This window comes from Sitodiplosis mosellana, unplaced genomic scaffold (assembly GCF_009176505.1).
Source record: "Sitodiplosis mosellana isolate CC-2019 unplaced genomic scaffold, AAFC_SMos_1.0 Smas_scaffold_6226, whole genome shotgun sequence".
NCBI classification, from domain to species: Eukaryota; Metazoa; Arthropoda; class Insecta; order Diptera; family Cecidomyiidae; genus Sitodiplosis; species Sitodiplosis mosellana.
In genome coordinates, this window is record NW_022601467.1 from 18,363,340 (window position 1) to 18,375,101 (window position 11,762).

Below are 11,762 nucleotides of genomic sequence, written 5' to 3' on the forward strand. Positions count from 1 at the left end.
CATAGACACACACCCACGTACACAAAAAGAAAAACCTCAAATTATGCAGTGTTTTGTGGACACATAAAGCCATACACGCACTTCTCAATAGAGAATGCCGGCGCATTCCATTGAAACGAGGTGAGAGTGCGAGCAAAGCGATGGAATTGAAAGAGACAAAAGTTTGGTTCCGATATGAAAGCGATTGAATAGAAAGCGCATTCGCAAAATGCCATTATACATTAGCCGAAAATACAAAAGAGCCGTTCTGGATGATTTCATCTGCACATAATATGTGTACGGTGACTGTACGGTGACTGTACGGTGCAAAGATAACTAATGGCACCGGCCATTGAGTTTAGAATGTGCGCTTTCTTTGAAATGCGGAACATAGAAAGCCCCGAATGGACCGAAGTGTATTGCATATCGTCCTCCATATATTTTGACAGTTATACGGTGCATTTAAATGAGATTTGTTATGTGCGAGTGTGTATCATGTGAACTGAAACATACGTTCGCTCAGTATAACCTATGCAATTCTGTTCGTCACACACAATTCGGTTCACATGCATCGGCACAATAACGAATATCATCGACTACGTACTATGTGTGTATGTATGTTGTATAGCACAATGTTTATATTTATTTTGATGAAAAAGGCAAATTGGTGTATTGTATTGTGTGTCTCAGTGTATCGCATTGCTTCACATAGATAACGCTCTCGTACACAAAAAAGCCAACAACATTGAATAAATTTGCTAAGCCATTTGTTATGGTTTTTGTTGTTGATGTTTCATTTGGGCCACTTTTTTGGCTGGATATTTTCGAGCGTGTATAATCAGACGGTGTTTTACGACGACATTGGCATTGGCATTGGCAATGGCAATTGTGCATCGGATCAATGAAATCCGATCGAAACAAACCAAAATATTCAATCATTTGGGAATTTTGTGGCATTCGCTCTAATCGTCGCTGTCTTTTGTTTTGCATCCACTTTATGGTTGAACGGAGAACGGTTTGTGTGTATGTTATCGCTAGATATGTTTACAATTGTAACGACTCAAGCAGTTTTGGTGTTATTTTACACCTTGATATTCGTAATTTCACCTGTATTGTAAATACACGTTCTGAAATTCTTCGGGTTTGTTCTTTTCCTTCAAGCTCCAAACTTTGCATTTCGCTGTTTTTTTTCGCTGTTAAGTAAAACACATATATTTTGAATGGGAGCAAAAAATCTTCTATGGGCCAATGATCTCCGATTTGGAAAGACATATATGCTCGCATTCAGCACTGATGAGCAACCATTTAAATGCCAATATTGTTTGATGAAATACAAACAGAAAAGTATTCTTAATGAGCTCGTCCGAAACATTTTGGTGACGGCACTAACGGAAGTTATTTCGAAGATAAAATATGAAAAGATGATGAGTAATTCGAAATTATTATATGCTACTGTTACGTATTGACTACTTGAGTTCTTTATATTTAATAGTATGACGAGAAAATATTATTTTTAATGACAAAAATTTCATAGCATACTATACAGTATATAGTAACTCTAAAGGAAAATACTGTGTCATGTTCTATAATGCCCACATCAATATCACGGCCAAGCAATTACAGTAATGAATAGTTGGAGCAATTGATATTTTGAAAACTATTGACGTAAAATAGAAGTGAATTAATTTAATATCATTGAACGATAGTGGAAAAATCACTATAAATATGAAGATCAAACGAATATCAGATCAGTAATAGGATACGCTTCGGGAACACACAATATTGAGCTTCAAAAACTAAATAATTCTTTGTGTAAATATCTAACAAAATGAAGTTCTTGGCTGTTTTCTTGATTATTTCCAGTGTTATGGCAGTCTTGAATGTGAGAAAAAAAAAACCGTTTGCCATTAATTTTGTCAAAGAAGATAGTTTCAATTATAATGGCACGGTTCATATATGTGCAATGTGCATTTGAATTAATTCAATTCGATTTGCTTTCGATCGGATTCTCTAAATCCATGTTAATATTTTGCAGGCCGGTGCGTCGAATGAGGAAAAAATGGCAGCAATGAAAAAAATTGTAATGGATTGTGCAGCTAAAGAAAATGCATCGCAGGCTGACTTAGAAGAATTGTTTGCCAAAAAACCAGCAACCAGCCCAACGGGTAAATGCCATCGTGCCTGTATGCACGAAACATTCGGAACGGTAAGTGGAATAAACTATTTTGATTAAGAATTTATATCTGTGAAATTATTTTCTATGTTGAAAATTAGACTTTCTATAGTAGAAGACACCATTCGTTCAGTTTTTTCTATTAAAGCAATGCTTGCTGTATATATTCCATTTTTATATAACTCATTCCCACTTTTTTTTTACCGAATTTAGATGAAAGATAACAAATTCAATCCTGATGGTTTCATGGCAATGATTAAGATGAGCACTGATGGAGATGAAGCCAAAATGAAAATTGCCCAGGAAGTTGTGAAAGACTGCGCTGATAAAATGGACGCTGATCGATGCGAAGCAGGCGCAAAAATATGTACATGCCTTGCAGGAAGCACTAAGGCTCGAGGTCTTGAAATGTAGAACAACCGTATTAAAACGTATCAATTGCACTTCTTTACCCGATTGGATTAATCCAAATTCAGAATAAATCCTTGTTTTGACAGAAGTAAAACGTTGGTCTTTCATTCAGTTGTTGAACAAAGAATACACGATTCGAGAATATTCATTACATTGTAACGATTACGATTTGATCAGCATCGGTCATACCAACGAACTGATTAAATTTCTTTGAGAACAAGCCTGTGGCCAATTAAATTTTCATTTTGAATCCATTCGGTGCCGAACCTGTGGCCAGACTAGCCACGCTAGCCGTATATTTGCCTAGGACGCAAAATCACATCAGGCTTGAATAATACAATACGCCCATATTGGAGACGTTTGAAGTAAATAAAGTATTTCTAAAAGGAAAGGTAGCTAGGCCGCCAACTCAAGACTCCATTTCTCTTTCAACAAATTGAAAGTGTAATCTTTCCGATTCAAATAATTGGAAAGTTGATGTGTATGTGCTTTGATGATTTTTTTCGCAGAAAAGAGACGTAAGTTTCCTTCCACTTGAAAATAGTTAAATAAGAGTAAGTGTTTCGACCGTTTGTGGCTATGATAAAGAGTGTGCTTCTTTAGACTTAAAGAGTGGCACGTTCTCCTGGCTTTATTTGCTTGAGAAATCGAGTATGATTCGTAAATTGTTGAATATTATTAACTTGTTTGAATTTTAATTTATGGGTAAACATACTATTATCACTGAAACATGTCATTTATATTATTGAATGCTTTAATCTCACTCAAAGCAAAATAAACTAAGAAAACTATAATTTTTTGTGCTATATTTTTTTTTATTTCAACCGAAACTCTGTCGAAAAAATCATTTAACGAAACACTGAACGATTTGGCTATTTATTGCGAAATGAAAAATTTGTTTGTTAAATTTCATAAAGTTTGAGTAAATGATGAAAAGGTTTGATTGAAGAAAATTTAAAATTTGGATGCTGCCGGTAAATTTCATCGAGTTGCCTTGAAGATTGCTAAAAACGAAGCAACCATGTCTGATTTCGTATGGAATCGTCGAGATTTTTTTAAAATATGATCGTTGATTGTTTATTAAAACCAATTATTAATTGCTCTGATGCTGCACAGTTTCAGTCGTTGGATTTTTAGTTACCGTTTCGAATTTCAGAGAGTGGCCGATATATTTTGTTGTCGTAATTGGTTATTTAACGCAACAGTGATTGGGCATTCCACATCCTGGATTACTCTTACTCTTTTCTCCAGCTAAACACGGTGCTCTGCAAACTCCTCCAATATCTGCGCATGTGGCTTGTCCTATTTGTGAAAAAAAAAACAAATTCGAATTTATAAAACACAAAATGATTCCATAACTTATAGACTCAGCGTTCTGTTTTACCAGAATATTCCATTGCATCGTCGGAAGCATCAGCAAAAATAGTTAAAAGCACAAAAATTATCAAAATATTGAAAACTTGGCCGAATTTAATTTTCATATTGAAAAACGAAAGATAAACAAATGTCCTGTGGCTTTAAAAAATATAGCGATTAGGTGCTACTGTAACGCTCAAGTTGGAACAGTAGTTTATATTGCTCGTTATTTATAGGTTCTGTTTGCTTCGAAAAATGTTCAAATTCATCGCTTTTATCAAACTTTCGCTTAATCGATTGGATACATAAACCTAATTGATTTACTGTTCTAATTAAAAGAATTTTTTTTCATTTCATCATCCATTCGATAGATTTACCACTTACTATATATTTCGCAAATTTTGAACAGTTCGAAATGCCAATTAAATTAAAATGAGAAGTGTTATGCTTTTCAGAAGTGCCAACCTTGAATCAAGAGTCATGACCCAATACATTCATTAATATAACCCATTCGATTGTGCAATTGATAAAAAAAGACGATAATTTTCAAAGTAATTTTAGAGACCAATTTTCTGTAGAAACTATTAAAAAAAATTATTTAAAATTTGAAGAGATTGAATCTTTATTTCAGAACAAAAGCCTCAATACAAATTATTTGTCATTCATTTTCGGTTGTTCTTCGTTCTATCTATCATCAGCCAGAGTTCATCATTGCATTACCTTGCATTATTTATATCATCATTATTGTAATCATCATCATGACCATGAGGCCATGAGAAAATCGCGTCAGATCCGCTAAATTATTATTATTAGTTTCATTTAAGGTATGTCTAAAATACGAATGGATGGACGTATCATAAAAATCACTCTTATCATACGCTGAAGAGTCGTTACTTTTAATCCAATAAGAATAGTGAATTAGGTCTCCGTTTGATTTCTTACTCTTTGACAGGAAAATCTGATACAGATTGAAAGAAAAATTAGTCAATTTCGATGGTAATTTTCACAACTTTTCGTCTACCTTAATATTTAATTCGTCTAATAACGGTTTAAATGGCAATGTGGCCAATTTTACTATAGTTTTATTAGTGGTATATTCAAAACGAGACTTGGTTGACGCATCATCAAAATATTCTGGATTCTTTTGATCAATAAATGAATGGCCTTCCACCGGTTTCCATATTCCTTGAACTTGTTTAAACACTACAACACGATGCAGAGCATTGAAGTTGCTGGCTATGTAGCACTGCTGGTGAACAGATCTGTTCAACAGCAGCTGTTGGTTGCGTGCATATTCGCTGTGGCGCGCGCTTGTTTATTTAACGATTCTCACACATAGTGTTTGTCTCTTTCATTCACAAGGAAACAGACAGAGAAGCGTATACAACAGACTTCAAGAGAGATTTTTTATTTTGTTCATTATTATACCGTTATTTGTCAACAAGTCTGCCTATATCCACGCATTGCCACTTTACATAGAGTACAGTCCATAAGAAATGTAAAATGTTCGCCATTTAGTCTTATATTGCCAATGCATTAGTTATGGGGATTTTTGTTTTGTTTATTCTTTGTTGTTTGTAAACAAATCTGCCTATCTTTTTTCATTGTCTCTGTGTATTTCTTAGAGACATATACTATGTACAGTGGCGATGCGTGGATATAGGCAGACTTGTTGACAAATAACGGTGAAATGAACAAAATAAAAAATCTCACTCGAAGCCTGTTGTATTCGCTTCTCTGTCTGTTTCCTTGTGAATGAAAGAGACAAACACTATGTGTGAGAATCGTTAAATGAACAAGTGCGCGTCACAGCGAATATGCACGCAACCCATCGAGTGGAAGCTAAGACCGAAAACAACTGTGGCGACGCGAGCGCCCTCAATTCAAATAGGAAAATCAATGTAATTTCGTAATTTTTTTTCTCAACTAAACAGCGCGCCAATTTGAATTTTGTTGATGCTTCCACCCTATGACGCAACCAACAGCTGCTGTTGAACAGATCTGTTCACCAGCAGTGCTACATAGCCAGCAACTTCAATGCTCTGACGCGATGGCAAGAAAATATGAAATAATCAAACTTTCAATTAATAACAATTATACGTAATATTTGCATATTACAAAGGTAGTTTCCATCTCCATATTGTCCGAACCGGATGATTTCGACATTCACAGCCCCTTTTGGTATTTTAGTAACGTTATAGTAACCTGAATATTTTCTGTTTTCATTCAGTTCAATAATTTGTTTGGCGGAATATGTTTGGGAATAGTATTGGCATATCTTGTTATTTCTGTAGCACACTCCACAACTGTTCAATTTTAATTTGGAATTTAACTTATTATCACATCCAGCAGGACGACAAATGCCGATGACACATTTGTCAAACGAGTTTTGGCGGCAAGGCGTACCATCAATCACCTGTCAATTTCAAAGATAGTTCTAGCTCCGAGCTTAGCATAATATTTATTATTCGGTTACCTTTCCGCTGAGCACCCGATATTCTTTCTTATAGATGTTCCAACAAACCAATTTGCACTGGTCCTTTGCGTACAAGTTATGATGTGCAGTCCAATTATGCGTGCAGTTATTCATAGCAATGCACTGCTTTTCACGAAAATCCAATGCAGCAACGGGACAATCGTGAGTATTACATGACTCATAAAATGTGTGCCTTCCAATACAGTATACAGTTTTAGGAATCGGATTATTACACTCGCGTGCATACCATTGTACGCCACCACCACATGGTCGCGTACATTGGCCGGATCTGATTACGAATGAAAACCAATATTAGTTATGCAAAAATACCCAGTGTTGGGTAAAGATAAAGTTTTTTTTTTTAATAAGATACCAGATTCTTTCTATTTTTTAGTGGTATCTAGATACTTTTTAAGATAAATTTATGATTTTCGAAAGAAATTTCGTTTTTTGATGAATATTCTGTATGAAAAATTTGTGTAATCTTGATCATTTTTGATTATCTAGATAAATCAAAAGGACCAACAGTTTTGCCATAATATTTAACATACAACTAAGTAAGCATCAGACAATCTGTTTTCTATTATGCAAAAATTTGATTGATTTCATTCAAGCATTATAACAATTATTTCCTCCATTGTTTTCTTGAATTGTATTCAACTGAAACGCAAAACCTGAGCTACGGGGCTAACAAGAGAAGTAAAAAAACGACCAAAATTTTGTTCATCAAAGGAGAGAAAGAGAGATTTGTGGATAATCGATGCATCGTCGATAAATGTACGTTGGTTGAAATCTGATTGGAGCTTTCTTTACCAATCTGAATTGATTATCTTGTGCAGGACTAACTGGAATGACATTTTCTCTACATATTTTACCTATTTTGGGTTTATCATAATCTGATGTTGGGAAACAGCTGGGTAGCTAGTTAGTCACATTCCATTATTATGCATGGTTGAATTTTTAACTGCATAAATTGTGGTAATGAAGGAAGGCAGGAATATAATTGAAATCAGAAATGCACTAAGTCATAATAATTCACCAATTCGATGCGAACTTGAATCTAGAAAGAAACATTCGGAAATTCATCAATGCTAATCGATTTATTGCACTCATTAGCACACCCAATAATTTTGATAACACATTGAATTGTCGCATTGCATGGGTATAAAAGACTGAGCAACATTTACATCAAAGAACAGAGCCTATCTCGAAAGGTTTAGAAGAAAACTAATTCATTTTTGAATAAATTCAGTTCAATTATCAATATGAAATCCAAGATATTTATTTTGTGCGCCATTGTGTTATTGGCGTTTGGAAGTTCATTTGTGCTTGCAAAATCTCTTTCTGAAGATGACACAGCACCTGTTCGTGCGGAAGAGAGTAAGTTAGTAAGGAAATTGTTGCAAATTCTTAATTAATATTTCTACGTTTATATCGAATTTTATAGCTGAGTGGTCGTGCCTTACTTTGCTTTGTGATCCGGGTTGCAAATTAAGAGAATTTAAGGGAGGCAAATGTATAGATGGTAGTTGTAAGTGCGATAATGGCGATGAACAAAAGGAGGAGACTAATGAATAAAAACCTTGTCATACCTAATAAATAAATCCGCTTTTTAACAGTGTTTTCATTTGAATTTAATCGGAGTGGTTTCGGCAGATTTTTGTCTGAGCTTTTTCGGATCTATTATAATTATTACCAGTGGTATTACTCAGTAATAACACCGGTAATTACGTTGTACCTTCAGTCTTACCCAAAGAAATGAAAATTGTATTTGCTTCCTATGTATTTCAAATGTAAAAATCCCAACGGTCGAACATAGCAATTTCCGAAAGAACGAACGAACACAATTTTTTTTTCATAAATTTCGAACGAACGAACGAGCAAAAAAAATAATTTTCAACTTTTCGAACGAACGAACGAACAAAATAATTTTTTACAAAACTTTCGAACGAACGAACGAACAAAACAATTTTTTTTTATATTGTCGAACGGTCGAACGAACGTTCGAAGCCAACACTATCTTCAATCGCTATTACATACATAATTGTTTCTTTCATTTTTATTTACATATTGCAAAGGATCTCGGAAATTTGTGACTAGAACGTCAAAGCAATTGACATTTCAATGCTTTTAAGTCAGTTTTTCTCTACATATTTTACCTATTTTGGGTTTATCATAATCTTACAAACTGCCCAAGCGCGACTCAACACTTAACTTCTAAATGTGACACCTAGCTAAGTGTGGGCATTCATCGCACGGAAAAGCGACAAAGAAAATGAAGACAAGTGCGCGTGTGTTAGTATGTAGCCTGATGTGATGCTTATAAATGTAGCGACTAATACACGCGCACTTGTGTTCATTCTCTTTGTCGTTTATTCGTACGATGAATGCTCACACTATAGCTAGGTGTCGCATTCAGAAGTTAAGTGTGGAGTCGTGCTTGGGTGTAAACAGCACAGCTACATTCATATTGTAGCTGTTTAACACGTTCCATTGCGCATGGTTGAGATTTTACATAAATGTAGTAATTTAGGAAGGCGAGAAAATAATTGAAATCAGAAATGCACTAATTTATAATTCACCAATTCGATATGAACTTGAATCTAGAAAATACCTCCGAAAATTCTAGCTCTGATTTGTTCTACTCATCGTTCACAGCAAAGAACAGAGCATGTCTCAAAGGGGTTAGTGGAAAGTCAATTCATTTTCGAATAGATTCGATTCGATTAACAAAATGAATTTTAAGGCATTTATTTTGTTTGCCATTATGGTATTGGCATTATTTTCATTTGGTAGCTCATCAAATCTTCCTAAAGAAGACGCAGCACCCAATCAGCCGCCACCTGGTATGTTTACAAGGAAAATGTTGCAAATTCTATTATTTATAAAAATATTTTTACGTTTATTTCGAATTTTATAGCCGCGAGGTGCAATTTTGTGCAATGTAATAAGCTATGCAAAAAAGAAGGCTTTCGTATGGGCACGGGCAGCTGCAACGTATCACCTCAAATACGAAAAGCGCCATCTGCACATATTTGACTATTCAAAGTGAACTAGCTGTCATCAGTATCGATGAGTCATCGATGCTCAATTTTGGGTCATAAACGGTACATTGAAAATTGCAAAAGTGCCGTTTATGACCTAAAATTGAACATCAATGACTCATCATTACTGATAACAGCTAGTTCACTTTGAATAGTCAAATATGTGCAGATGGCACTGCAAAATCGTTCACCACTAACAAACGTCAAATTAGTATGGAAAGAAGTCAATGTTGCAGCCTCCTGTATGGGCACGTGTTTTAACAACGTATGTAAGTGCGCCCTTCAAGGAGGAGAATGAACTGTTATACCTAATGATTTCATTTGAACTTAATCGAGGTAGTTTCGACAGATTTCTAACGGCCAATTTACGTTTCTCGGGGTAAAATATTTTTCAAATATCTTGATATGACCAAATATTTTCAATACTTCTGCCATTATTAGGAACAGGAATAAAGTTAAACATCAATTTTCTATGCGATGGGTATAAATTTTGCTGACAATTTTGGTGTTCTGATGAAAATCCGAGGAGTAAATTTATCCCGAGGAACATAAATTGGCAGTAGGTCCAAACTTTTTCGATTTTCTTCAATATTGTTGAAAATGATGTTCCAATAAAATAGCTTTGAGAGTATTTGCTTCTGTGTTATGCTTGCTTCAGTATTTATTTCAGCACAATCACACATCTATCTATAGGGGAAGGTGGTGCTAATTCGACATCTTCGAACAGCTTTGCACTGGGTCGGTTTATCGAACTGTGTATTCTCTCATATGTTTTAGTATATATGTATATTTTCAAGAATCATTTTCTTCTACACTATTCAAAATGAAACGAAACCAAACACAATCACAAACCATACCACACCATAGACCATCAAATGGATATATGCCGAGTATTGTCATTATGTACGCCGGTGATTTGTTCACATTAATTAGATATTTTTGAAAAGTAATGATCGACACAAAAGGATCAAAATTGGCGAAATTCGTCCTACGAATTCATTATGTAAAGAAGAAGTAATTCAAAGAGATAGAACAGTAATACAGTACGATTTCGATTATCCGTCTCTCTATTATCTCTATTAACCGTCACTTCTGTTAACCGTCATCTTTCGGCGAGGCATATATTTTCGGTCCAAAGTGAAATGACGACGTTCGTATTGAAAAAAAAATACGCTATTTATCTCTGTATTTCATTCAGGCTGTCAGCCTAAGATTGAAATAATATCCTACAAAATGTATTTACAGAAGTAAAATAAAACCAAAAAATGCAAATAAGTATATTGTAAATAAAGCGCAAAAACCAAACACACAAAAGCCGTGCATCTAACAAACTTTTGAGCGTAAAAGTAAAACCTGCCCACTAGATTGGCCGATCCGAATAGGCAGGTTTTTTTACGCTCGAATGACACAGGCAGAGCAAAATATATGAAACACAGACGCGTGCCCGTTGTGCAAGTGAAAAAGTCTCTAGTGTTCAAAATATGGCTACATTTCTCAATAGAACACAGTTTATTTGATGAAATATTCAATCGAAGGAGTTTCTTATTGAGAGACCACTTTGAGCAATACTATTTTGAGTGCTCATTTCAAAAGAAAGCAAATGCTGTTCCCTGCTATGACCCAACACAGAAATATTTTAAATAAAAACATTTTAGAAATATTTACATTTTCCAATCACTCCATCCTCCATCGGTGTGTTTGGGGTTCTCAGGTTTAATACGTTCCAACATATTATTCGATGGTTGATTTAACAGGCAAGATCCTTTTTCGTCTCTATCGAAAGAGATAATAAATTTAACATCCATACAGATTCTCAAGTACTTTACACTTACTCCAAAAATTGTCTGATGAAATGTCGCGAACAAGTTGACCACGTTTTATTTTCCTTAGTACCCATAATATGCATATGCTCATTGTAGGGAAACTTAGAGCACGCAACGTCCCAGTCATGCGGAGCATTCAAACTGCACATGGAATGAGCAAGATAAAAGATTCAAGGGATTTAGTTAAATCTCAACGAATAAAAACTTTTAGTGATCAACATACAGATGAGCAAGCTCGTGAGCTATGGTAATTGCACATTTTGGACCATAATCATAAACAACCGCGTATGGTTTGGGAGAGCACATTTCGCCACGAATAGTTCGTCCCACTTTTTCATCACAACCTTCACATATATTTTCTCTGCAAAATGAAGAGATATTTTGAAAAAATTCGTGTAAAAGAATTCCGCCGGATGCATAGTATATGTCATGATAGTGTTCACACAACATATGAATATGCATACTGCTAACATGAAAACAAATTCTATTCATACTTTTTT

General features: G+C 34.8%; 1 protein-coding gene across 1 annotated transcript; it reads left to right on the forward strand.

Annotated features, from left to right (window-relative positions):
* Positions 1 to 1,736: 1,736 nt before the first annotated feature.
* On the forward strand, positions 1,737 to 2,645 carry LOC129578495 (general odorant-binding protein 28a-like). The gene is made up of 3 exons (XM_055467188.1): positions 1,737 to 1,861; positions 2,015 to 2,185; positions 2,366 to 2,645. Exons 1-3 carry the CDS (start codon positions 1,808 to 1,810, stop codon positions 2,564 to 2,566), a joined length of 426 nt encoding a protein of 141 aa, XP_055323163.1. The 5' UTR covers positions 1,737 to 1,807; the 3' UTR covers positions 2,567 to 2,645.
* The last annotated feature ends 9,117 nt before the right edge of the window (positions 2,646 to 11,762 follow it).

Coding starts and splice junctions, on each gene's coding strand:
- LOC129578495 (XM_055467188.1), top strand. CDS start 1,808: ATGAAGTTCTTGGCTGTTTTCTTGATTATTTCCAGTGTTATGGCAGTC. Junction 1,862..2,014: donor GTGTTATGGCAGTCTTGAAT/GTGAGAAAAAAA, acceptor AATATTTTGCAG/GCCGGTGCGTCGAATGAGGA. Junction 2,186..2,365: donor TGCACGAAACATTCGGAACG/GTAAGTGGAATA, acceptor TACCGAATTTAG/ATGAAAGATAACAAATTCAA.